Here is a 26,933-nt window from a genome sequence, read left to right on the forward strand (position 1 = left end):
ATTCAAAGGTATTGGCAAGATATGTCTCACTAGGCGTATCTCTGGTTACCCAATGCCAGGTCCCTTAACATAGTGAGTCCATGCCCCCAGCCGTGACCCTGTTTAATCCTTGTTTACGTCTCCAAAAGACTATTGTGAAATTCAGCCGTAAGGCAGAGACTCAGCATATCTGGGTTCTGGGCTCATTTGTAGCCTTTCTCACATCCTTCCCGACATCAGTGAAAACTGAATCAGCATCTCAAGCCTCACCTCACCGGAAACATCCAAAAACACTCTCCACAATTATCACCACAATAACACAATTTATAACATGCATCAATTAATAAAAATACATTTTGTACTATGATTCACAAACTAATAAAGTTTGTCTCCTGCAGTATATCAATCGTATATTTATTCACATTTATCGGCGTGCAGTTTCACAATGCCTTTCATGTAAAGCTGCAGAAGTTTGTAGAATTCATTCGGCATTGAGTGAATTTTACCTGGCATCATATTGTCATAGTAATGATGGTGGAACTGGTTTCCATGCACATCTTTAGAGAAGGGCCAGAATCCATACACCCATACTTCCTCACACAGCTCCATTGCTGCGCTTAATATAATGAAACCGCTAGAAAGACGTTTCTCTTTAACACCTTTACCTTTCCAGAATGGACTGACAGTTTTCATGTATGATGGATTTAAAAATATTGCCTTCTGTTTCATTCCAAAATCTTGCAGAGTGTAAGAAACTTTAAATGAAGGTGATGTGTTCATTGAATAAGAAAATGCAGGCAGCAGAATAAATGCATCTTTATAGGCAGATATATAGTCCACAAAAGGTTTTCTCCTTAAATTCAGACTTTGGTACCTCCTTGTAATGATACTTGGATTGGCTGTCACAATATCTGTTTTCGTTCCCACATCATCCATATAATCCATGATAAGGGGAAGATTACACCTGAATACAAAGTCAGCTTGATTTATTTCCATTCCACAGCTGCTGTTAGTTAGAACTCCTCCATTTCCAACAACAGAGCAACATTTAAATACATGGTCTTTGAAAGGGTCTGTCTTAGGAATCAGTTTAAGAATATCTTCTGTAATCCTCATTATTCTTTTAGGTTCTGCATCAAAGCTCAGATTTGTTCCCAGTGGCGTATTAACTTGTGTAACAACAACATTTTGAGTTGCATTACAACATTTCTCAAACTCTGACCTTAAAATTGTGTGCTCTTCAGGATTCTTTTTCCACTCGCATTTCTGAATTTCCTTGACTCGTTTAATAAAATCATCTTCAGAAAACCTCTTGGGTTTAGGAGTAAGTACTTTGCTCAGCTCCGCACATTCTGGTGAATTAAGCTCCAGCTGACTCTTCCATTACTTCTTCTCGATGCTGAAATAATTTGGCTTAACTCTACTTATCCAGAAGATGAAACAGACACAAAATAATAAAACGAGTGTTCCAAGGAAGTACAATGTTTTCAATTTCATGCTGGTCCTTCAAAAATCCACAGAAAGGAACCAAAAGCAGGGAGGTCCTGCTGCAACTGTTCAGGGTATTGGTGAGGCTGCACCTGGAGTACTGCGTGCAGTTTTGGTCACCTTACTTAAGGAAGGATATACTGGCTTTGGAGGGGGTACAGAGACGATTCACTAGACTGATTCCGGAGTTGAGGGGGTTACCTTATGATGATAGATTGAGTAGACTGGGTCTTTACTCATTGGAGTTCAGAAGGATTTAAATCTTATAGAAACATTTAAAATAATGAAAGGGATAGACAAGATAGAGGCAGAGAGGTTGTTTCCACTGGTCGGGGAGACTAGAACTAGGGGGCACAGCCTCAAAATACGGGGGAGCCAATTTAAAACCGAGTTGAGAAGGAATTTCTTCTCCCAGAGGGTTGTAAATCTGTGGAATTCTCTGCCCAAGGAAGCAGTTGAGGCTAGCTCATTGAATGTATTCAAGTCACAGATAGATAGATTTTTAACCAATAAGGGAATTAAGGGTGATGGGGAGTGGGCGGGCAAGTGGAGCTGAGTCCATGGCCAGATCAGCCATGATCTTGTTGAATGGCGGAGCAGGCTCGAGGGGCTAGATGGCCTACTCCTGTTCCTAATTCTTATGTTCTTATGTCCCAAGTCTTTCCCAGTCAGATTCCTGGTCCCCCGTGTCCTTGCTCAGCTTCCTAAGCCACCACCATCTACCCAGGGGAATCTGCCCTTTACAAGTCAAACATACACGTTTTACCTCCATAAGACTGATTCACGCAGCAACGATCCGTATCCTGGGGCATGGAACGGATGCCTCCCCATAGGTAAACCCTTCCTGGCTGGAGTAGCGAGTGGAATTAGACCCCTGTCACCCTCCCTTCGTGGGCATAAACGGCGAGCTCTTCCACACCCAGTGTGCTACCCGCTGCAGCCACGATCGGTGCTCTTTCCCCTGAGCACCCATAAATGAGGGATTCTTCCACGGCTCCTCGGCCGCCGCTGCTCATCCTTATCAAGGTGAGCAGGAACAGGACCTTCTCATGTTGTTCTCTTTCCTGTAGGGGCACATAAAACAGATTGTCCAGCCCTGAGAAAAGCTCTCTGCTTGACAAAAGGTGATCGAGTTCCAATTTGGGCTCATTTCTTCTCGGAAAACACAATAAAGTCTTTAATCAACTGGCTGTCTTTTCCAGTTACCGTAGGAACTGATGTCTGTATTCAACTTTTGTCTCATCTTACGCTTATCGTTTTTGTAGTGCCTCTTTTATTGATTACAAGGTGGGGTCTTTTCCTTGCCCAAGAAACTATTACCGGTGTTTCCTTTAATAGCTGTACCGGTAGATTCTTCATACTCCGGGATGTTACCAGGTCTGTGCCTCTTCTAATAGCTGCACAGGTGGGCTTGTTTCCTACCCCCAGTTGGGCTCTTTCACATCTTCCCTCAAATACTACCAGGCCTATGTCACTAATTGGGCACTGGCTGTTGTCCGGAGCTCTTCCATTACATATTTATACACAAGCTTTTATCCTATTTTACTCATTTCACTACTTACATAAGCGTGGTTTCTTTTGGTCGTGGTGACCCTAACAAAAAAAACCTAAATCCTACGCTACGCTCGATTCTTATCATCCTAATTATGTACATCTGCCACCCATCTCTGGGTGGCCAGCTTAACTTCTATTCTTCTCCTTTCTTCTCTGGCCCCTGGGTTTCCAGCGGGGCCGGTAGTAGGTCGGCCTGTACCGCAGGACCCAGAGTGTCCTGACCGGAGTTAGATCTGAGCCCACACTATTGGGGGAATGTCCCCACCGATGCTACAGCACACCACCTCTTTTGGGGTGATGGCGGGGTTCACTTCATTACCCGAGGGTTCGACATAGTCGAGGGCTGTGGGTTGGGGACTCCCAATTGGTGGCTGGTCCACCACTATCTCACCGGGGGTCACTCATCACCCAAGGCTACTGGCTGGGGGTCCCTGCTCGCAGGCTGGTCCCTGATCTTAGGTACCCCTTTGCGGCTGGTCCCTCTCCTGGGGCTGAACCACTTAATCTGGGGTGCTGGTGACCATGGTGTCTTCAGTTGTGGCGTACGGAGAGTGCTCCTCAAGGCTCTAACTACGGAGGTACTTCCGAGTCCCAAAAAATAGGAGGGATAGCTCCTCCGGTAACACAGTCCACTGCCCCTCTAGGTACAGTCTGTGGGTCTGCAACGTTCCCTGTGGGATTTCCACAGTCGGGGGCTGCTGGCTGTCCCTTACACTTGGCTGCTATTCCGGGGTTGAAAAGTTTGCACTGGTTTATGTGGAAGCACTTTGTATGGCGGGGCATCTTTGCAGCATAGGCCATGGGGCTTGCCTTGTCGACAATGTGGTACAGCCCCATGTACAGTGCTTCAAAAACCACTATTCAAGCATAGTTCCTTACCATAACCTGGTCTCCTACCTCCCATTTGTGCTGTTTGCGGGGCTCCAACAGCATTCGGTTGCTCCAATGCTGTTTTCCCATGTTGTTAGCAGCCTGCCAGTGAATCTGCTTAAGGTGTTTAAACAGATTCCTGACAAAACTGTTCCGGTTCGCTTCCCTAAGCTGACCTTCCGTGAGTACCGAGGCTAGTACATTGGTGGGGGTGCGCATGGCTCTGCCGGTCATGAGCTCATATGGGGAGTACCCCGTGCTCTTTGACTGGCTGGCCTGGATCCCCATGAGGACCAGTGGTAGGACCTCTACCCACTTCTTGGGTGAGACCCCATCTCCTTATGTAACCTTTCTTTAATAGTGCGGTTCAAGCGCTCCACAGGCCTGGATGACTGCGGGTTGTGGGCGACATGCCATTTTCCCTCAACGCTGAGCACCTTAAGGGTCTCCTGCATCACCTGCCTGGTGAAGTGACTCCCTTGGTCGGACTCCACGTACTGTGGTAGTCCCCATTGGGAGAACACTTCCCTGACCAGGATCCGAGCTGCCCCTAATGCAGTGGCTGTTCGGCATGGGAAGGCTTCCACCCATTTGGTGAACACGTCCACCAATACTAGGCTGTACTTGTAGCCTCCCTGGGCAGTGGGTAGGGGTCTGATGTAATCGACCTGGATCAACTGCCAGGGTCCCTCTACCCTCCTGATATGTCCCATAGAACTTTCCTTTTCTGGGGGGGTCAGGGTTGTTGGCAGCGCACACCAGACAGCTGGCACAGAACTCGTGGACATCCTCCCTGAGTCCCAGCCACCACCCTGCCTGTTCCACCCGTTGCCAAGTCATCTCAGATCCGGGGTGTCCTGCTCCTGGACCCTCGTGGGCCAGCTGGAGGAATTCTCTCTGGTGTTGTTGCAGTACCACCCATTGCTCCCCCCTGAACAGCATGCCTTCTCTATTGGCAATCGCTGTGGTGCCGTACGGGCCGTCTACCTTTTCCCCTTTAGCTAGAGTGTTCAGGACAGTTTTGAGGACGAGGTCTTGGGTCTGAACCGTTTTCAGGTCCGGGGGCAATGTTACCCCTGCCCTCCGTGCTGTCCCAATCCTGCCTCTGACTGCTGCGATGGGGCCTGGGTTGTACGGATTCCAGAGCTTGCCCGTGCGGGCACCTTGCTTGGCCAACATGTCAGCTGCTGGTTTCCCTCGCTACGGGGTTCAGTGGCTGAGTGTGCCTTCACTTTGTGTACATAGACCTTTCCTTCCTCCCCCATGGCTGCCATGATCTTTTCCAGTAGAGGCTTAATTGTCCGGGGTCTCCCATCTGCAGATGTGTATCCGTGATGGGACCAGATAGCCAGGTATTCTGTAGATGAATTGCATGTGAAATACTGTCCGAGCAAATCGAGTATGGGGTCGGGAATTCTTCGGGGTGTGTGACCACGTACACCACCGCTGACAGTTCAGCGTGCTGGGCGCTCATAGTACTGGCGAGTTTAATCGCCAGGGCAATGCCTGTCTCTGGGTCATACACTCCACAGCCTGTAAGTCGTTCGCCCGCAGATACCGTGCTTGAACCGTTTACATAAATTTCCCGACCTGTGGGGTGTAACCCAGTCCGAAAGCCTATGTTAACTTCCCATACCCCTTCTACGGAACACTAGTGGGCTGGTCCTGGATAGATCATGTTGGCTGCGAGCCTTGGCTCACAGAGACCCTTTACCCTTAGGTCCATCTGAGAGAGGCATAGGGTCCAGCGAGCAATGCAGGCACTGCTTATTGTCCTGTCCTTGATTCTCCAGTCCAGAAGCATTTGGGTGGGCGTATGGTGGGTAAGGAGTGTGATAGGGGACCCCCCCTCTGAAGATCAGTGATCTTTTCACAGTCCAGTGAGTAGTTAGGAGGTGCCTCTCACAGTTGGAGTATCCCTTTTCCACATCCGTGAATATCCTGGAGGAGTAATCACTGGCCTCAGCCGGCCGTGCCGCTCCTGGAGCAGTACTGTGCTCAGACTGTCCTCCCTGGCTGCTACCTCCAGGAAGAATTCTTTACCTCCATCAATAGCTCCTAGAGCTGGTGTGGTCTACAGGTCTTTCTTGAGTTGGATAAATGCTGCCTCGCAACCTCCGTCCCAATCCCACTCCACTCCCTTGTGTAGGAGTCGGAGCAGAGAGGCTGCTGTGGCTGCATAATCCTCAATAAAATCTCTGCAGTACCCGGTTAACCCTAGAAAAGATCTTACTCCTGTTGCTGTGTTGGGGGCTGGTAGCTTCTGCACTGCTTCCCTTCTGGCTTTGTCAATGGCTCTTGCCCCAGCACGCACAGCCAGTCCCAGGAACTTTACTTCCTTCTGGCCAATCTGTGCCTTCTTGGGATTCACTTTAAATCCCTCTTCTTTCAGCAGCTCCAGCAGTTCAGCCAGCAGTGGGCCATGCTCCTCCCCCTCATCGGTGAACAGGAGCAGGTCATCCACATACTGTACGAGCTGCTGGGGTCTGCTGAAGCTCTTTAAACAGTTGGCCATACATTGATGGAAAATACTGGGGCTGTTGTGGAAGCCCTGAGGGAGACAGTTCCAAGTGTATTGCTGACCTTTAAAGGTAAAAGCAAACTTGTACTGGTCTTCTCTTCATACAGGGATGGACCAAAACCCGTCAGAAATGTCCAGCACCATGCAGTTGGTCGCGGAGGCTGGAATACTTCCAATGAGGTCGGTGACGGCGGCAACAGTGGGTGCACAGGCGGGGATGTTATGGTTCAGTACTCAATAGTCCACCGTGGCTCTCCAGGAGTTGTCTGGTTTCTTAACCGGCCACAATGGAGAGTTCACATGGGTAGCTATCGGTCTCAATACTCCCTGTTTAACCAAGGAACCCAAGGCTGTTTCCATGTCTGCCTCCGCCTCCCTGGGGAATTGTACTGTTTCTGTGGTCGGGTCATGGGGTCCCCATCTATGCTAACCTTGACCCCGTTTATTCTCCCGCAGTCGTGTTTGTGAGTGACAAATGCTGCAAGGTGTGCCCTCATATACTCTTGGTACTCCCTCGGAGTGTTACTGACCAGTGATTCAAGGTCGTAACCCTCCTTTGGCTTCATGCTGCACACCATCCCTTTTCCCCGTTTTTCTGGGATAACCACCACCTCACTCTCCTGTCCCGTGCAGACTGCCCCCTAAAGACAGTGGTTTCTTAAATCCACTAGGATCCCGTGACCTAGAATGAAGTCAGCCTCCAGGATCCCCCTCCCTTCCTGTTCCCACTTCATCAGGACACAAGTGCACTTAGTGTGGAGTGTTCCCAAACTAATAGCGAGTGGAACGGAGAATGAGCCAGCTTGCTTAGCGCCTGTGAAACCCACCAAGCTGTAGGGGACCCCGCTAGACAGAGGTGAGGCAGCGGGATTAGCTGCACAGACGAGGGTGCTTGATGTACCGGTATCCAGCAGATAAGTCCCTTTCACCTTTTTCACTTGCATCTGAACGGTCGGTCTCCCCCACGCATTGTACTCGAGAGAACACAGGTGAACAGGCTGTACCTGTCCTAGTCACTGTTTTGGATGGGATTTCGGTACTGGTGGTGGCGGCTACCCTATCCTACCCTCCCAGGGCCATCTAGCATTGTTCGGAGCGCAGTCATGAATGTGTCAAACGTGTGGGGAGCGACTGGTTTCTCGGTCTGAGTCCTTTGGGCAGGGGCTGAAGAATTCTTCCCTGCGCTACTCTTCCATGGATTCCTACAATCCTTTCTCCAGTGCCCACACTTTCCGCACCCGAAACAGGTATGTTTTGTATCGGAGGGGTTACCCCTCTCCTGGCGTCATTCCCTCTTATCCTGACTAGGTCTGATCTCATGGACCCTTCCCTTGGGTGAATGCTCTTCCGCCCTCCTGCCGTTCCGGTTGGCTAGGGTCAGTTGTCTGACCACTCCCTGCTCGGTGGCCTGGGGATCTCTCGGGTCAAACCATGCCTCAGCCTTTGTTCTGATCCGTGGTGAACTGTTTGCCACCAGGATTCAGAGCCAGCAGGCTCTTTCGTCCTGGGTTAGGTGATCCCGGTTGAGGTCCCCACCACAGGTACTATGGTACACAGGCCACAGTCTGTCTCCGAAAGCCTGCGGGGTTTCCCCTGTGAGCTGCACTGTCTTCTCCACTCGGGAGAAGGAACTCCCGTCATTACAGCCGATGGCTTCTAGAATGTCTTCCTGGATGGCGGCACAGATGCTCTGCCCCTTTTGCTCTCGGCAGAGAGGGACTGGTACAGCTTGCCGTCCAGTGAGAGGAGAAGCATGTTTGCTATCTCGGCATCATCGCACCCGCTGATATCCCCTGCCTGTTCCAATTCCATAAAGTGAAGCGAGGGGTCTCCCTTTGGGGTGAACTTTCCCAGGTGGCTTATTATAGCCCTAAGCTGTTGGGTAGTGTGGGAGACCATAAACTGGCTTTCCAGGGGCCCCTGACCCCCAGCACCGGTGGGTGGGCTGAACTTCTGTTGCCGGACCGGGCACATTGGCCCCAGCTCTGGCCCTTCCTGCTCTGGCTCGCCCACCTCTCCCTGCTGCCAAACCGAGCTGAACCTCGGCGCCACAGGTGGTGGTGGCCCCTATCCGTATCCCGTCCACCCCTCCTGCTGCCAAACCGGTATAGTCACCGGCGCCACAGGTGGTGGTTGATCAGTCTCCCCCTTCTCTTCTAGGTTTACCCGGACCGTACCCGGGTTTATTAGGCATAGACAGAACAAGGGTTAAACTCTTGATTTGTTGTCGGCAGGTGTCATGTATCTTACATTATTATATATAACTGTATCCTAACATGCTATACATGACTGTAATAAGATATGACCTGTAACCACCAGCATACCTTACCACCAGGGGTGCACTTGCAAGAGACAGGTATATAAGGACAGGTCTCAGGCAAGTGCAACATTCCAGAGCTGTGAAATAAAGGTGCAGGTCCAGAGTGACCTTGACTTCACTACATGCCTCGTGTGAATCTTTACTGAGGGGACAGGACTTTACAGCAGTGACCGTGGTCTCCTGACTCAAACCCATTAGTGCTGGCTATTTTATAAGTTGCCTGTATGTGTCTTAACTTCTCCTCTAGCTCTTTTACTTGAAGGGTAAGCTGAGTGTTTTCCTCCCGCAGTATCTTTTCATTATTCTTAGCCTCGATAACCTGACACTGAAAATAGTCCTGGCTGTTCTTGAGCCTTTCCATTAGCTGCGCCTTTCCATGCTTCAACTTATGGAGTTCTCCCCATAACCTTTCTCCTGCCATATCCCTTTCATGTGATGTCTCTGCACATTCCCATAGTTCTGCCTGCAGTGACTTGATGTTCTTATCGAGGAGTTGGACCTGTCGCTGTAGACAGACCAACCAAATTGCCTTTTCTACTGATTCTTTATGGTCCTTGCTTGCTGTCCACTGGGCTGCAGTGTTCCCGGACGCTGAGCGCGCAACAGACCAAGCACCCATTCTTTAGTGATATTCACTTTCTTGTACACATAGGAGGAAATCCTCTCTTCCATCTTAGTTCTCTCCTCCAATACAGCACTCTCTGTGTCACACCCCTTATACCAAAGTCCTCCACAGTCGCCATTTTGCAGGGGGTGGTGTGTAGGGTCAGTTTCACCTCTGACCTTCTGAACGGTTCGAATCGCTCCCACTCCCTGGGTTCTAGACTTTGGATTTATTTGTGACAAAGTGCAAGAAACAACAGGTTTTGGTGCAAAGAACCTTGATTTTATTATAGACAAGAAAGGTACAATGTCAAGCTTGAAATGACTAGAATAAAGACACTTCATCACACATTGAAAAGGGCTTACAGAAAATATTACACCTCCCACCTCCCAATGCCTAACTCTGACTAGGTTAAACTCCAGGGCAAACAGGGATTATGCTCACCAATCCTTTATTATCCGTTGGTGGTGGTTCGCAATTTCTGGATTTGCTGGACTCTGTAGGTTCTGCTTGCCATATCCCGAACATCGTAGAGGAGTTCTGACTGTGTAGTCTTTAGTTGGATGGGTGTCCACTGATGCGGTAGGGCGCATATTGGACTTATGGGGTGAGTACCCACTTTCTTCCATCAGAAATAGGTTTCAAAGTTTTTTTAGGTAATGTTTCACCTGTTGATAGCTAGGACTAGATTGTAGCGTGGAAATTTTAAAATCTTCAGTTTCTTCTTGAGGAGCTTTGGTTTCGGAATTGGTCGATCGCGATGCTTTCGATGTTACCACGTTGGCTGTGGTCAATTGTTACGACGATGGCGATGTCCGAAGTTACTGGAAGCTGCTTTCTGCTGTGATGATGTTCTTCCTTCTTCTTTTGGTAGATGAATGCCTTCTCGCTCTCTCGCTTCCTCCTCCCTTGCTTCCTTATCTGTTAAAAACTGGGCCCTAGTTATACTTTTGGAGCCGTTCTAACCTACGTGCCAAATCAGCCCCAATTCTTTGTTTAATTTTGGCGGGCTTGATATCTCTTTGTCATATTTTGGCGAGCCCATTAATGTTAACCTGTCTCAGATGTGTCGATCTCTTGAATTTGTTTCTTGATCAGGAAAAATTAGCTTTGGTATTTGCAATGTCTGCCGAGGCCTGGGTTTCCATGCAGGCTGATGGGCCATTATCATTATGTATGCGCTGGATGGGTTTCCTGCTCGGAGTGATGGCTGGCTATTTCTGGATTGATTGTTGTTTTGTTAATGTCTTCCGGAGAAGGGTTTTTGAGTTTATATAATTCCCCAGACGATTTGTTTAGCTTCAATACCCAAACTGGTTTCTTTGAAGGATAGTTATCCTTTAGTTTTCAGCCCTTTCCACACAGACCCAATCTGCCTTGTAAAATCCCAAATTCAATTAAAACTCGTAGTTTCTTCCCTATGCACTTCAGGGTCCCAAGCTTTCTGGTTGACAGTTCCAAATTTAATTCCCTTTCCAATGAGTCCAAACACTGGGGGTTTTCCCACGAATTTTTCAATCCTACAATTGGGCAGTTTAGTAGTAGAAAGGACATTTATATCAACAGTGATAATATTAGTGATAGTGATGGGGCCGATAGCTTCTCTGCCATTACTTGTAACTGCTCACACACTGGCATCTGAAAGGGCCAATCGAAGAGGTGGCAGAGTAATGTTGAGGCAGAGAAGGTGAACGTATAGCCAATGAACGTACAGGGAAAAGCAACCTTACCTCAACTTGTCTGAAAACACGTGTCTTAGGAGGCCCTGTATTACTGTAGTAAGACATTCTTGCTCCTGTATTTAAATCCTCTTGCAATGAAGGCCAACATACCATTTGCCTTCCTAATTGCTTGCTGCACTTGCATGTTTGCTTTCATTGACTGGTGTACAAGGACACTCAGGTCCCTCTGTACATTGACACTTCCCAAGCCATCACCATTTAAATAATACTTTGTCCTTATGTTTTTCCTACCAAAGTGGATATATTCATCCATGTTATACTGCATCTGCCATGTGTTTGCCCACTCACTCAACCTATCTAAATCGCCTTGCAGCGTCTTTGCATCCTCCTCACAACTCACAATACCACCTAGTTTTGTGTCATCAGCAAACTTGGAAATATTACATTTGGTTCCCTCATCCAAATCATTTATATATATTGTGAATAGCTGGGGCCCAAGCACTGATCCCTGTGATACCCCACCAGTCACTGCCCATCACCCCGAAAAAGACCCGTTTATTCCTACTCTCTGTTTCCTGTCAGTTAACCAATTCTCAATCCATGCCAATACATTGCCCCCAATCCTATGTGCTTTAATTTTGCACACTAACCTCTTATGTGGGACTTTATCAAAAGCCTTCTGAAAATCCAAATACACTACATCCACTGGTTCTCCCTTATCGATTCTATCAGTTACATCTTCAAACATGATTTTCCTTTCATAAATCCGTGTTGACTTTGTTTAATCCCATTGATATTATCTAAATGTGCCGTTCTCACATCCTTAATAATAGACTCCAGCATTTTCTCTACTACCGATGTCAGGCTAACCGGTCTATAGTTTCCTGTTTTCTCTCTCCTTCCTTTTTTAAATAGTGGGGTTACATTTGCCACCCTCCAATCTGCAGGAACTGTTCCATAATCTATAGAATTTTGTAAGATGACAACCAATGCATCTACTATTTTCATGGCTACCTCTTTTAGTACTCTGGGATACAGATCATCAGGCCCTGGGGATTTATCGGCCTTCAGCCCCATTAGTTTCTCCAGCACTATTTTCTTACTAATAATCATTTCCTTTAATTCCTCTTGCTCACTAGACCCTTGGTTCCCTAGCATTTATGAGACGTTATTTGTGTCCTCTATGACCAGGGAGGCACAGACCGGGAGGGCTTTCGGTTTCTTGAGAATAGCAAACTTCCCCAAGGTGCAGGGAGCAATAGACTGCACGCAAATCGCCCTGAAAGCCCCTTTACAGAATGCGGAGGTGTTTCGTAACTGAAAGGGATTCCACTCCCTGAATGTGCAGCTCATTGTCGACCACAACCAAATTATCATGGCAGTAAATGCTAAATTTCCAGGCAGCATCCATGATGCGCACGTCCTGCGTGAGAGTGCTATCCCTGACCTGTTTGTCAATCAGCCAGAAGGTCATGGTTGGTTGCTGGGGGATAAAGGATATGGCCTTGCCAGTTGGCTCATGACCCCCCGCCCCGTGTAATCCCCTGACAGAAGCCGCAAAGCGTTACAACGAAAGCCACATAGCTACATGCAACTTCGTAGAAAAGACAATTGGAGTGCTCAAGCAGCATTCAAATGCCTGGACCACTCTGGTGGCAGCCTAATGTACCACCCTGACCAGGACGCTGAGGTTATTGTGGTGTGTAGCATGTTGCATAACCTAGCTATAAGGAGAGGACAACAAATGCCAAATGGGGCTGCTGGTCCACCTCCAGAAGGAGTGGAGGCAGACGAGGAGGAGGAGGAGGAGACTGGTGAGGACCTCCGGGAGGACAATCAGCCTGGCGATGAATCCATGGTTCCACCACCACCCCCCTCAGAAGACCAGAGAAACCCTGTGGCTGCAAAGCTGTTGTGCCAGCAGCTCATAAATGAACGCTTTGCATGAACTTACATTGGGGACAGTCACAGTCACAGTTACAGTTATGATTAGACCATGGTTGCATTTGCGTTGAGTTACATTTTAGCCTTGCCTGCTCTGGCCTGGCCTGGCCATTGTTGTACAACAGCTGCATTAATGTTTTAGCTTAACTTAATTTGCGTTATTCATCATCATAGCCAATGAGGAAGACTTGCTTCCACTCCTGAAGTGAATTCTTTGGTGGCTGAACAGTCCAATATGAGAGCCACAGACTCTGTCACAGGTGGGACAGGTAGTCATTGAGGGAAGGGGTGGGTGGGACTGGTTTGCTGCACGCTCTTTCCGCTGCCTGCGCTTGATTTCTGCACGCTCTCGGCGCTGAGACTCGAAATGCTCAGCGCTCTCCCGCATGCACTTTCTCCATATAGGGCAGTCTTTGGCCAGGGACTCCCAGGTGTCAGTGGGGATGTTGCACTTTATCAGGGAGGCTTTGAGGGTGTAATTGTAACGTTTCCACTGCCCACATTTGGCTCGTTTGCTGCAAAAGAGCTCTGCATAGAGCACTTGCTTTGGGAGTCTCGTGTCTGGTATGTGAACTATGTGGCCTGTCCAGCGGAGCTGATCGAGTGTGGTCAGTGCTTCAATGCTGGGGATGTTAGCCTGGACGATGATGCTGATGTTGGTGTGCCTGTCCTCCCGGGCGATTTGTAGGATCATGCGGAGACATCGTTGGTGATATATCTCCAGCGACTTGAGATGTCTACTGTACATGGTCCATGCCTGAGCCATACAGGAGGATGGGTATCACTACAGCCTTATAGACCATGAGCTTGGTGGTAGATTTGAGGGCCTGGTCTTCGAACACTCGTTTCCTCAGCGGCTGAAGGCTGCGCTGGTGCACTGGAGGCGATGTTGAATCTCCGCATCAATGTCTGCCTTTGTTGATAAGAGGCTCCCGAGGTTTGAGAAATGGTCCACATTGTCGAGGGCCATGCCGTGGATCTTGATGACTGGGGGGCAGTGCTGTGTGATGAGGACAGGCTGGTGGAGGACCTTTGTCTTACGGATGTTTAGCGTAAGGCCCATGCTATCGCATGCCTCAGTAAATACGTCGACTATATCCTGGAGCTCAGATTCAGAATTTGTGCAGACGTAGCTCATTCCGTTAACATGAAGTTCGGGACCTCGACCCTCATGGACAACTTCAACAGCGACAGGCAGGAACGCCGCACCACCATAGTTGCCCGGGAACTTAGATGCTTTGAGATCGACATCACCGCCCGAAACGACACCCGGCGGGCAGGGAAAGGGCAGCTCTCAAGGAACAAGGTGGATAGGAAAACCAGAGGAAGAATGCTGCCTTCACGGAATCGGCTTCACCATCAAAATTGAGCTGGTCAACAACTTCAAAGACTCCTGCGGGGTTAATGAACACCTCATGACTCTTCGACTCACCCAATCCTGGAACCAATGTGCCACAGTCATCAGTGCATACGCTCCAACACTCGATGCAACAGATGAGACCAAAGAGGGTTTTTATTCCAACCTCGAAACATTCCTGTCCCACTTCCCCGCGGGCGACAAATTGATCCTCCTAGGTGACTTAATGCCAGGGTCGGCAAAGACACAGCCCTCTGCGGAGGCGTGATTGGCATAGAGGGGGTAGGGAAAGCCAACTCCAGCAGTACCCTACTCCTGACAAAATGTCTAGAACATGAACTCCTCATCACCAACACCCTGTTCCTCCAGAAGGACAAATACAAGGCATCGTGGCAACACCCTCGCTCCAAACACTAGCACCTGCTTGACTGTGTCATTGTCCGATCAGGGATCACAAGGATGTGCGCAACACCCGCGCCATGACAGGCGCTGACGACTGCTGAATGGACCACCGCCTATTCCGATCCATCATTGACATTAACATAGCCCAAAAGCGGAGAGGACAGCAGAAGCAGTGTCGCAAAAAAGTCAATGCTGGGGCACTTAAAGACCCAGCTAAGAAAGCCCTATACAGCCAGCACCTCACAGCTAACCTGGCACACCTTGATGACCCTGAGATGCTCAATGCCCACAGCGCTTGGTCTGCCCTCCAGGCCTCCATAACCAATGCCTGTGAAGAGACACTTAGTCACTCAACCAGAAAACATCAGGACTGGTTTGATGAGAATGATCAGGAGATCCAAGAACTAATAGATTGCAAGTGCAGAGCATTTCTGAGCCTCAAGCAACTTGCATTATTATAAGACAATGCACAGCAATTGTAAAATTCAATAAAATTTTTTTATTAATGTAAAACTTTTTCATTTTTAGCAACCCTCCCACCCACCCACCCACCCACCCCCAATTATAAACCAACAATTAATTTAAAAACAGTAACAATAAGATTAAAAAAACGACAATAACAATAACAGTAATAACAAAAATAACACCCCCCTCCCTACCTGCAGCCATGTTTCCCCCCAGATCCTTTTCCCCTCGTGTCCTAGCCCCACCCGCCCGTTTTGGTCTCCGGGGACCGAGATGACGCTGACGTGTAGCGGGCAACCTCAAGACTTCCTGCCGCGGTGGGGATGATGGTGGCGCAATCGGCTGTTGGGGCGGTGATGGAGGGGAAGGCGAAGCTGGGGGATCGTCTTCCGAGTGAGAAGGAAGTTCTTCCACCTGACTCGCTTGAGTGCGTGGGATAATACTCAGACCGATGACGACACCTTGGAGTGCAACGTTGTGCCCAGCCAACAACGCATGCCGCAAGGCATTGGTGGCGGTGGTCTGTGCACACATCTCCTCAAGTGTCTGCCGCACTACCTACACTTGTGCAGCAGACACCTGTCAAAAGTCCCGCGTGAACTGCGTAAAAGCCTGGAGATGCTCGCGACTTATCGCGACTGTCTCCTCGCACAGGGAGATCAAGCTCTCCAACCAATCGTCCGTGGCAGGTGAGTGCTCAACACGCTGACCCGACCTCCGTGGGGTCGGCGTGCGCACTATAATGCACCATGGCGTTGCCAATTGCACGCCGCTTGGTCCCGGTGCCTCCTCTGCCTCAATTGAGATCTCCAAGGTGGCCGCAGGTTCACCCCCCTCTGTGGGTTCCATAAATTGTTCCTCCTCCTCCTCTGGTTCGGTGGTCGTGCAGTCCCCTTCTTCCTCCTGTTCCTCACTATCCATGGTGCAGGTGCGACCTCTACTAACCTCTCTGGTTGACCTTCAAAACACGTTTGAGCTTATTGAGCTTATGAGAACATAAGGGTACAGATTACCGAGAGACTACATATTAATGCATCATGTGGATTTCACTGCCCCAGAAAGCTGTCGTGGCTGCATCAGTCACAGATGGACAGAATAAGGGAGTGAGGGTTTATGGGAGGCACACGAGAAGGGGATAGATGGCCAGATGCCCTTCCCCTCCTGATCTTATTGCTTATGTTCTTATGTTGTCAACCTGAGAGTAGCACAAAGGCTGCATGCATGACATGACATGACATAATTGGAACATTGCATTAAAATTAAATGACGTTACATTATTTTAAAACTGTTTGACAAATTACTCACGGGACGCATGGGAGGGTTCGGCAACACCACGGGTGGTGGCCGAGCGACTGTGTGTCCCGACCAGTGCCGCTGCACGCTCCTCAAGGTCGGTGAGCGTCTGCATCTGAGCAGGGCCCCCTCCGGTGTGCCTCTGCTCAGATCGGTTGTTCGATATCTTCTTGTGCAAACGTGAAAATAGCGTGGCATAAGTTAATTGATGTTGTATCATGGAAACACAACAGTTTCAAACGTTACATGCAAATAGGATCAACAATTGATGCACGGTTATTGTTTAGGAGCTGAAGCTTGACACATATATCTCTCTATATTACAGCAGCCAGAAAGACTTTAAAAAGGCACAGGTTCATAGCCCTGTCCAGACCTTAGCAGGGGCACATATATATATATATATATATATGTATGTATGTAAGAATTTACAAAATTTAATTCAATCCAGGAGATTTACTATTATAATTATAATTACAATGTTCATCAATACAATATAAAATCTGTACTTACTCTCGCTGATGCCACAAGGCTGTTCCAATGCTTGTGACACTGGTTGGACCCCCTTGCCTCGTGGGATGCCGAGGGGACGACGTCCGCGATCTGGCCCCAAATTTTCCGGTATGCCCGGGGTGGAGGTTTCTCACTGGCACCCCGGGTTAATTCGGCCCACCTGGAATGCACCTCCCGGATGAAGGCCTCGTTGGCCTCATCGGAAAATGACTTTGTCCTCTTCCTACCCACCTCTACACTATCTGATGAGGACATTTTTTATAATCTCTTCTCTTTTTATATCTTTTCTTTATTTCTTTTTTCTCTCTTTTCTTTATCCTTTTTTCTCTTTTAAATTTCCAATCTCCTTTTATCCCTTCTCTCTAACTCTGCTTTCCTCCTCTCCCTCTCCTCTCTCTCTCTCACCCCCTCCACAACGGCCTTCTGCACATGTGTGGATGACCCCTGGCCTCCCGAAACGCGGGAAAAGCTGTCCACCCAAAAAAAAAAATCACATGTGCAGAAGGCCGTTGCTAGGGAAGCTTTTGCCTTCCACATCACTGGCCTATCGCTGGGTCCACATAACATCGCTGGCCTATCGCTGGGTCCACATAATATCGCTGGCCTATCGCTTGGTCCACATAACATCACTGGCCTATCGCTGGGTCCACATAACATCGCTGGCCTATCGCTGGGTCCACATAACATCGCTGGCCTATCGTTGGGTCCACATAACATCGCTGGCCTATCGCTGGGTCCACATAACATCGCTGGCCTATCATTGGGTCCACATAACATCACTGGCCTATCGCTGGGTCCACATAACATCGCTGGCCTATCGCTGGGTCCACATAATATCGCTGGCCTATCGCTGGGTCCACATAACATCGCTGGCCTATCGCTGGGTCCACATAACATCGCTGGCCTATCGCTGGGTCCACATAACATCGCTGGCCTATCGCTGGGTCCACATAACATCGCTGGCCTATCGCTGGGTCCACATAACATCGCTGGCCTATCGCTGGGTCCACATAACATCGCTGGCCTATCGCTTCGGCCATTTCACTTCGCTGGCCTATTGCCGAGGTGAAAATCGCGATCCAAAAAATGGGCAATGTGCCAGCGATCATGAAGGCTGACACATCGCCAAGGCTGGAACATCGCCCATTTTTTGGGCAATAGCCAGCAAAGTGGAAAGTCTAGCCCCATGTCTCTTCGCCGGAAGCCAAGCACAAACAGTGGAAGGAGCGCACGACAACCCAAGCACCCCAGCCACCCATCCCTTCAACCACCGTCTGACTCACCTGTGACAGAGACTGTAGGTTCTCTTCAGCCACCTGAGAACTCATATTAGTGTGGAAGCAAGTCATTCTTGACTCCGAGGGACTGCCTAAGAAGAAGAAGTCACTTCAGGCCGGTCAGTTTAACAATAATGGTAGGTAAGGTTTTAGAATCAATAATCAGGGAAAAAATTAACAGGCACTTGGAAAAGTTTCAGTTAATTAAGGAGAGCCAACACAGATTTGTAAAAGGCAGATCCTGTTTGACTATTCTAATTTAATTTTTTGATGAAGTAACAGAAGGTTGATGTAGGGAATGCAGTGGATGTTATATTTATGGATTTAAAAAAGACGTTTGACAAAGTACCACATAAAAGGCTGGTTAACAAAATTGAGGCTCATGGAATAGGAGGGTGAGTGTCAGCTGGCAGAAAACAGTGAGTCGTGGTAAATGGTTGTTTTTCAGACAGGAGGATGGTTGACAGTGGTGTTCCTAAGGGTCGGTGCTAGGACCACTACTTTTTTAATATACATAAATGACATGGATATTGAAATACAAAGTAAAATTTCAAAATTTGATAATAATAGCCAATTTGGAGGTGTGGCAAAAAGTGAGGATGATACCAATTGACTGCAACAGGACATAGATAGGCTAGCAGAATGGGCAGATAAGTGGCAGATGAAATTTAATACAGAGAAGTGTGAGGTGATGCATTTTAGCAGAAGGGATAGGGAGAGGCAATATAGGGCTAGACTTTCCATTATTGTGCAAATTGCTCAAAAATAGCCATTATTTCCATCGTTGGCATTTATTATGGATTTTCGCTCATTTTCAAAATCCCAACTTTCGACTTTATAAAATGGGCATCACCGTGAGTGGTGTGAAATGGGTGTTAGTGGTAAATTTTTTGCCCTTCTGCCATAAAATGTCAGTGTCCATAGCAACGCCATGGCAATGGTCATTTCCCGCTTTTCAGGAGGTCAGGGGTCATCAATACATGCGCAGAAGAGGAGAGAGAGAGAGAGAGAGAGAGCAGAGAGGAACTGAAAGCGTGTGTGGGTGTGTTGTGTGGTTGTTTGGCTGTTGTGGGAGGTAGGAAATAGATTTAGCAGCAGTAAAAAGAATTGAGAGCATAAATAACTTTGTTTGTATGGAGATTTGGGGAAAAAAAATATAATTAAAATGGAAGGCATGGAGGAGGTGGCACACCACGATGTGGAGGTTGAGGATGCTGGCGAGAGCAGTGAGGTCAGAGAGGAACTAGAAGTGGGAGGACAAAAATGAGCTCGGAGATTCTCCGATGAGGCAAATGCCTCCCTCCTGCAGGAGGTGGAGTCACTCTGGGATCAATTGACCTGTGGTGAGCGTGGGAAGCCCATCCCAAAGGTTTACCAGAAGATATGGGCCGACATTGCCGAGCTGGTCTCGTTGGCGACGAACGAAGTGCGTGAGAGCAACCAGTACCACAAGCGCTGGAATAACCTTGTCGGTTCCGCCAGAGTAAGTATTACATTTATTTACATTTACTTATATATTTATATAATTTGAATTGTAAGTGTAATGAGTGATTAAAAACAGATGTGATGTCTTGCACTTATACCGGGAATGTTTTACTCAAAGCCTGTACGTCTTTAGGTAAATAATGATAATTATCATAATAATCATGATTACATCTATCAGTTGTGTGTTGTATCAGTCTCTGATGATATGCAATTATCTAATGCCATGTCGTGCTGTTGTTACCTTTTGCAGAAGAAGCTTTTGAAGAATAGGGCTGAGCAGCGGTGCACCAGTCATCAACGAGCTGACAGACATCGAGGAGCGGGTGCTGGCACTAGTGGGAGCCACCTCTGGTTGGCCACGCAAGCAGCAGCAGAATCTGATATGATGCCATGTGAGTAAAGTATACATCATTGCGTGATGTAAAGTCAATAGATGCCAGACCCACACATATCCGAACAATATATGATCGATGATTGATAAAAGTGCTATCTAAATAATGATGGCCCCATGAAAATCATTGTAATTAGAATTTGGTCATGGTCATGAAATGTGATGTCTGTGATGATTTTGATAGCGGTAGTGCTTTTGTTTTGCATATCACCTTATGACCCGAGCACCCCCTTCTCCTCTAATAACCTCATTTATGTTTTGTAGCTTAGCCGGCAGCGTGACCCCATGCAGCACCACCGATCCAAGAAGCTGCGGGTCCTGCACTGGACTCGCCGGGGGAATCATCATTCTGGTGCTGAGGAGCCCCGAATCTCGCCCGTGGAGCTGCAGGGTGCCTTCTCCACTGACTGTGCCGACTTTGAGGAGCCTGGATCGACAAGCTCCATAATCAATGCAACACCGATGACATCTCGTGCTCCTGCGGCCATGCCCTCCTCCACTGTGGAGGTAGCGGGCCCAAGCACTTTGCTGCAGGGCACCCCAAGTGTCTCCATGATGGCGCCAACCACACGGAGGTTGGTTCGACGCAGCAGGTCTGCTCCACGAGCCGCAACTGTGAGCGAGAACATGATATACTTGTCCAGGAGGAGTGCTGAAATAGGTCAGCAGATCCTCCAGACAATGGGGGGCATATCCCAACAGCTGGCCAGCATGTCCGCCACCGTGACCGAGTACGTGCCGCGGATGGCGGAGGCCCTGGAGGTGATAGCCAGGAACACTGGTGCCAAAGGGCTACCAGTGGTCCCGGAGCGCGGCACTGCACCCCAAGGTGCCGCATCCCCATTGCCAACGAAAAATGAGAGCCAGCAGGAAGCTCTTGCTGCTGGCTTGGAGGACATTCCCTCCTCAGGACCGTCCTCTCCCGTATCCGGCCAACCAGCGGATCGACCGTCATCCCTCCCAATGAAGCAGCACCTGAGGAGCTCCTCGGCCAGGCGGATTGGAGTTGGGAGGGGAAGGGGAAGGGGTAGAGCTGGGGAGGAGAAGCGGTGGGGGGGAAAGGAAAATGAGGTGCATGACTGCAGGAGTTGTATTGGTCACAGTATTTTTATGTTGTTGTTGCTATTTTGTTGGGAGGTTTGGGGGAAGGGGGAGGGGATATCTTGTTTTTTTGAACTTGTGTTCTATGTTTATGAAGTTTTGTAGGAAATGTGAAAAATGTCATGAATGATATAAATTTTTCTCAATTTGTTGTGGGGTGGGAGTGGGGTGGGGTGTATTTTACAGTTATAATTTTGATTTTATACAAATGTTCTCATTAAATGTTTTTTATTTCACATAACCTTGTTGCGCATTGTCTCAGATAAGACTGCTTCTCCCTGTAAGTGCATGGGGTGTAAGTTCTCGTCCTCCTCAGCAATCTGCCACCTCTTTGACTGGGCACATAATGTTCTTGAATATACCTTCTGCCATCTCTAGGCTGCAGCATGTCATAGTCATCGACAGGCTGAGAAATGACAGGCCCCATTACAATAACAATCAGTATTATACCTAGCGCTAGACTTTCCCTTTTTTCTGCATCGATATCACCCACTTAACGCCCATTTTAATGCTGAGATGAGATATACCGCACAGATATCGCCCATTTAGCAACAAAATGGAAACTAACGCCCATGTGTTGCTCAATTATCGTGCAGCGTTACTTTTGGCATGTAGTTAATGCCAAGAGTTAATAATACCGCCCGCCCACTTTTTTTTGTCGTAAAGATCATAATGGCCAAAACTAACGCCCATAATATCGCCAAGCGTTACTTTCGGCACCTCGGCCACATAGCGCCGAAAATATCGCTCGCCGAAAAACACGCTGAGAAAAAGTTGCTCTCACCTGAACTAAACCCAGCGGTATGGACGCCATTTTGTAAATCGGAGGTCGGTTCATGTAAAAGGCTGCTTCAACTTCTGGGGAGTTTTGATGTACTGTGGAGTTCTTTTAAGGTGATTTAAACACCTGAACAAACATCTTATCGTACTGTGGATGATTTGAATTTATTTTAGGTGTTTCAGTAGGTAAATTTTTTGTTTTTGAACAATAGGGGTCGAAATTTCCCCTTTCCAAAAGAATTTCTCACCTGGGGGCAGGTGGCAGAAGCAGCCCGGCTGGATTTTCCATCGGGATGGCAACGGTGGAAATTACTTTGCGCCGCGTCCGGTAGTTTCCGTCAATAGAACCTAATCAGCCGCACCCTTCCTTGGACTACCCTTTTACTATGTATGTGTTTATAAACAACTTTTGAGCTCCCTTTTATGTGTTTATAAACAGCTTTTGAGTTCCCTTTTATATCAGCCGCTAATCTAGTCTCACACTCTCAACCGCGAGGAACTATGGAGCGTCCTCCTCCATTTTGGCTGTCACAAAAGTTTGTCACCATCCTCTGCTTGCTCCATGACGACATGCAAGCCGTGATCCTGACCAACGAATCCACCACAGACCCAATCCCCATCTGGACCGGGGTCAAGCAGGGCTGCGTCATTGTGTCAATACTCTTCTCAATCTTCCTCGCTGCAATGTTCCATCTCACTCTCAACAAGCTCCCCGCTGGAGTGGGACTAAACTATAGAACCAATCAGAACCTGTTCAACCTTCGTCGCCTCCAGGCTAGATCCAAGGTTGTCCCATCCTCTGCCATCGAACTACAGTACGCGGACGACGCTTGCATCTGTGCACATTCAGAGGCTGAACTCCAAGTCATCGTCAACATCTTTATCGAGGCGTACAAAAGCATGGGACTTACACTAAACATCTGCAAGACAAAGGTCCTTCACCAACCTGACCGTGCCGCACACCACTGCCCCCTGGTCATCAGAATCCACGGCACGGTCTTGCACAATGTGAACATTTTCCATACCTCGGGAGCCTACTATCAGCAAGAGAAGACATCGACGCGAGGTCCAACACCACCTCCAGTGCATCAGCACAGCCTTCGGTCGCCTGAGGAAGAGAGTGTTCGAAGACCAGGACCTCAAATCTGGCATCAAGTTTATGGTCTACAGGGTTGTAGGAATACCTGCCCTCCTATATGGCTCAGAGACGTGGATCATATACAGTAAACACCTCAAAGCGCAGGAGAAGTACCACCAACGCTGCCTCGGCAAGATTCTGCAAATCCACTGGGAGGATAGATGCACCAATGTCAGTGTCCTTGATCAGGCTAACATCACCAGCATCGAAGCACTGACCGCACTCGACCAGCTCCGTTAGGTGGACCACATTGTCCACATGCCTGAAACGAGACTTCCAAAGCAAGCGCTCTACTCGGAACTCCTACACGGCAGGTGGGCAGAGGAAACGTTTCCAGGACACCCTCAAAGCCTCCTTGATAAAGTGCAACATCCCCACTGACACCTGGGAATCCCTAGCCCAAGACCAAGTGAAGGAAGAGCATCCGGGAGGGCACTGAGCACCTCGAGTCTCGTCGCCGAAAGCATGCAGAAAACAAGCGCAGGCAGCGGAAGGAGCGTGCGGCAAACCAGACTCCCTACCCAACCTTTCCTTCAACGATTGTCTGTCCCACCTGTGACAGAGACTGTAATTCCCGTATTTGACTGTTCAGCAGTCAACTGAGACCTCACTTTTACAGTGGAAGCAAGTCTTCCTCGATTTCGAGGGACTGCCTATGATAATGATGATGATAGACCTCCTCTGTACTTTCTATATTCAGCCTGGTTCTCTACTGTAATATGAACCTTACATTTTTCATAAGCCTCCATTTTCTGTCTCATTTTAACCTTTAAAACTTTAGTCACCCAGGGGGCACTAGCTTTGGAAGCCCTTCTTTTCCCCCTCATGGGAATGTTCCTACTCTGTAGCTGAACCATCTCCTCTTTGAAGGCCTCACATTGTTCAATTATTTTTTTGCTTGCCAATTCTTGATTCCAATCCACTTAGAAACAAATAAATTTACAGCGCAGAAGGAGGCCATTTCGGCCCATTGTGTCTACGCCGGCCGACAAAGAGCCACAAGGTCAGCAACCTTAAAGGTTACATATAAACCTATGAATAATGATGGAAGGCAAAGAGCACACAGCCCAACCAGTCCGCCTCACACATCTGCGACACCCCTTATAATGAAACATTATACACTCCATCCCAACCGGAGCCATGTGATCTCCTAGGAGAGACAAAAAACAGATAAAAACCCAGGCCAATTTTGGGACAAAAAATCTGGGAAAATTCCTCTCCGACCCATCCAGGTGATCGAAACTAGTCCAGGAGATCACCCTGGCCGCATTCGATTCCCTGCAGTACTTACCATTATATCTGCGCCACCAACAAAAGGTCATCCAGTCTAATCCCAATTACCAGCTCTGAGTCCATAACCCTGCAGGTTACAGCACTTTAAGTGCCCATCCAACCATCTCTTAAAAGTGGTGAGGGTTTCTGCATCTACCACTCTTCCAGGTAGTGAGTTCCAGATCCCCACAACCCTCTGTGTAAAGAGGTCCCCCCTCAAATCCCCTCTAAACCTTCCACCAACCACCTTAAAACTATGCCCCCTCATAATAGACCCTTCCACCAATGGAAATAGGCTCTAACTATCCACTATGTCCAGGCCCCTCAATATTTTATATACCTCAATGAGGTTTCCTCTCAACCTCCTTTGTTGCAATGAGATCAAACCCAGCCTATCTAATCTGTCCTCATAACTAAGATTCTTCATTCCAGGCAGCATCCTAGTAAATCTCCTCTGCACCGCTTTAGTGCAATCACGTCCTACCTATAATATGGCGACCAGAACTGCACACAGTACTCCAGCTGTGGCCTAACCAAAGTATTATACAATTTAAGCATAACCTCCCTGCTCTTATATTCTATGCCTCGGCCAATAAAGGCAAGCATTCCGTATGCCTTCTTAACCACCTTATCCACCTGGTCTGCTATTTTCAGGGATCTGTGGACAAGCACTCCAAGGTCCCTTTGTTTATCTACACTATTAAGTGGCCTACCGCTTAATGTGTATACCATTTCCTTATTAGCCCTCCCAAAGTGCATCACCTCACACTTATCTGAATTAAATTCCATTTGCCAATGCTCTGCCCACCTGACCAGTAGATTAATATCCTCCTGCAGCCCATGACTTTCCTCTTCATTATCAACCACACAGCCAATTTTAGTGTCGTCTGCAAACTTCTTAATCATACTCCCTATATTCAAATCTAAATCATTGATATATACCACAAAAAGCAAGGGACCCAGTACTGAGCCCTGTGGAACCCCACTGGAAACATCCTTCCAGTCACAAAAGCATCCATCAATTATTATCCTTTGCTTCCGACCTCCAAGCCAATTTTGGTTCCAACTTGCCACTTTGCCCTGGATCCCATAGGCTTTAGCCTTCATGACCAGTCTACCATGTGGGACCTTATCAAAAGCCTTGCTAAAGTCCATACATACTACATCGTATGTACTACGCTCATCGACCCTCTTGGTTACCTTCTCAAAAAATTCAATCAGCTAAGTCAAACACGATCTTCCCTTAACAAATCCGTGTTGACTGTCCTTAATTACCTTTCCAAATGTAGATTTATCCTGTCTTTCAGGATTTTTTCCAATAATTTTCCCACTACTGAGGTTAGGCTGACAGGCCTATAATTACTCGGCCTATCCCTTTCTCCCTTCTTAAACAAGGGTACTACATTATCCTCCGGCACCATGCCCAGATCCAAAGAGGACTGCAAAAAGATTGTCAAGGCCTCTGCTATTTCCTATTTTACTTCGCTCAACAGCCTGGGATGCATTTCATCCAGGTCTGGGGACTTATTTACTTTCAAAGCTGCTAAGCCCCTTAATACTTGCTCTCTCACTATATTTATTTCATCCAGAATATCACACTCCTTCTCGATAGCGGAATCTGCATTGCCCCTTTCCTTTGTGAAAACAGATGCAAAGTATTCGTTAAGAATCTTACTAACATCTTCCGCCTTCACACAAAGATTACCCTCATGGTCTCTAATAGGCCCTACCCTTTCTTTAGTTACCCTCTTACTCTTAATATATTTATGGAACATCTTTGGGTTTTCCTTAATTCTACTGGCCAAGAATTTCTTGTGCTGTCTCTTAGCATTGCTAATATCCTTTTTAATTTTTATTCCTCTAAAGATTCTACAGTATTTAGCCGTTAGTATATGGCATAAGCATCCTTTTTTTCTTAATCCTCCCCTGTAAACCCCTAGACATCCAGGGGGCTCTAGATTTATTTTCCCCAGCCTTTTTCTTTAAGGGCACATGTTTGGCCTGAGCCTTCTGGATCTCCTCCTTAAATGTCTCCCACTGTTCCGAAACTGATTTACCCACAAGTAGCTGTTTCCAGTCCACTATGGCGAAATCACTCCTTAACTTAGCAAAATTAGCTTTTCCTCAATTCGGAACTTTTATTCCTGGTCTATCCTTGTCCTTATCCATAACCAACTTGAATCTAACTGAATTATGGTCACTGGCACCCGAGTGCTCTCCCACTAATACCCCTTCAACCTGCCCAGCTTCATTCCCCAAAACTAAATCCAAGACCCCTCTCGGCTTGCTACATACTGACTTTAAAAATTCTCTGGAATGCATTTCAAGAATTCCGCACCCTCTATACCCTTCACACTAAATTTGTCCCAATCAATATTTGGATAGTTAAAATCCCCTACTATTCCGACCCTATGGTTTTTGGACTTCACAGCAATTTGCCTACATATTTGCTCCTCTCGCTCCCTCCCACTGTTTGGGGTCTATAATACAAGCCCAGCAG

At 47.8% G+C, this 26,933-nt stretch overlaps 1 protein-coding gene across 1 annotated transcript; it reads right to left on the reverse strand.

Annotated features, from left to right (window-relative positions):
• Nucleotides 1–393: 393 nt before the first annotated feature.
• Nucleotides 394–4,110, reverse strand: LOC139228576 (alpha-2,8-sialyltransferase 8F-like). The gene is made up of 2 exons (XM_070859713.1): nucleotides 3,919–4,110; nucleotides 394–1,290 (listed from the first exon to the last, which is right to left on the reverse strand). The coding sequence occupies exons 1-2, from the start codon at nucleotides 4,108–4,110 to the stop codon at nucleotides 394–396; spliced, it is 1,089 nt and encodes a 362-aa protein (XP_070715814.1).
• Between the last annotated feature and the right edge of the window lie 22,823 nt (nucleotides 4,111–26,933).

The sequence above is a fragment of the Pristiophorus japonicus genome, chromosome 2 (genome assembly GCF_044704955.1).
Source record: "Pristiophorus japonicus isolate sPriJap1 chromosome 2, sPriJap1.hap1, whole genome shotgun sequence".
NCBI lineage: Eukaryota > Metazoa > Chordata > Chondrichthyes > Pristiophoridae > Pristiophorus > Pristiophorus japonicus.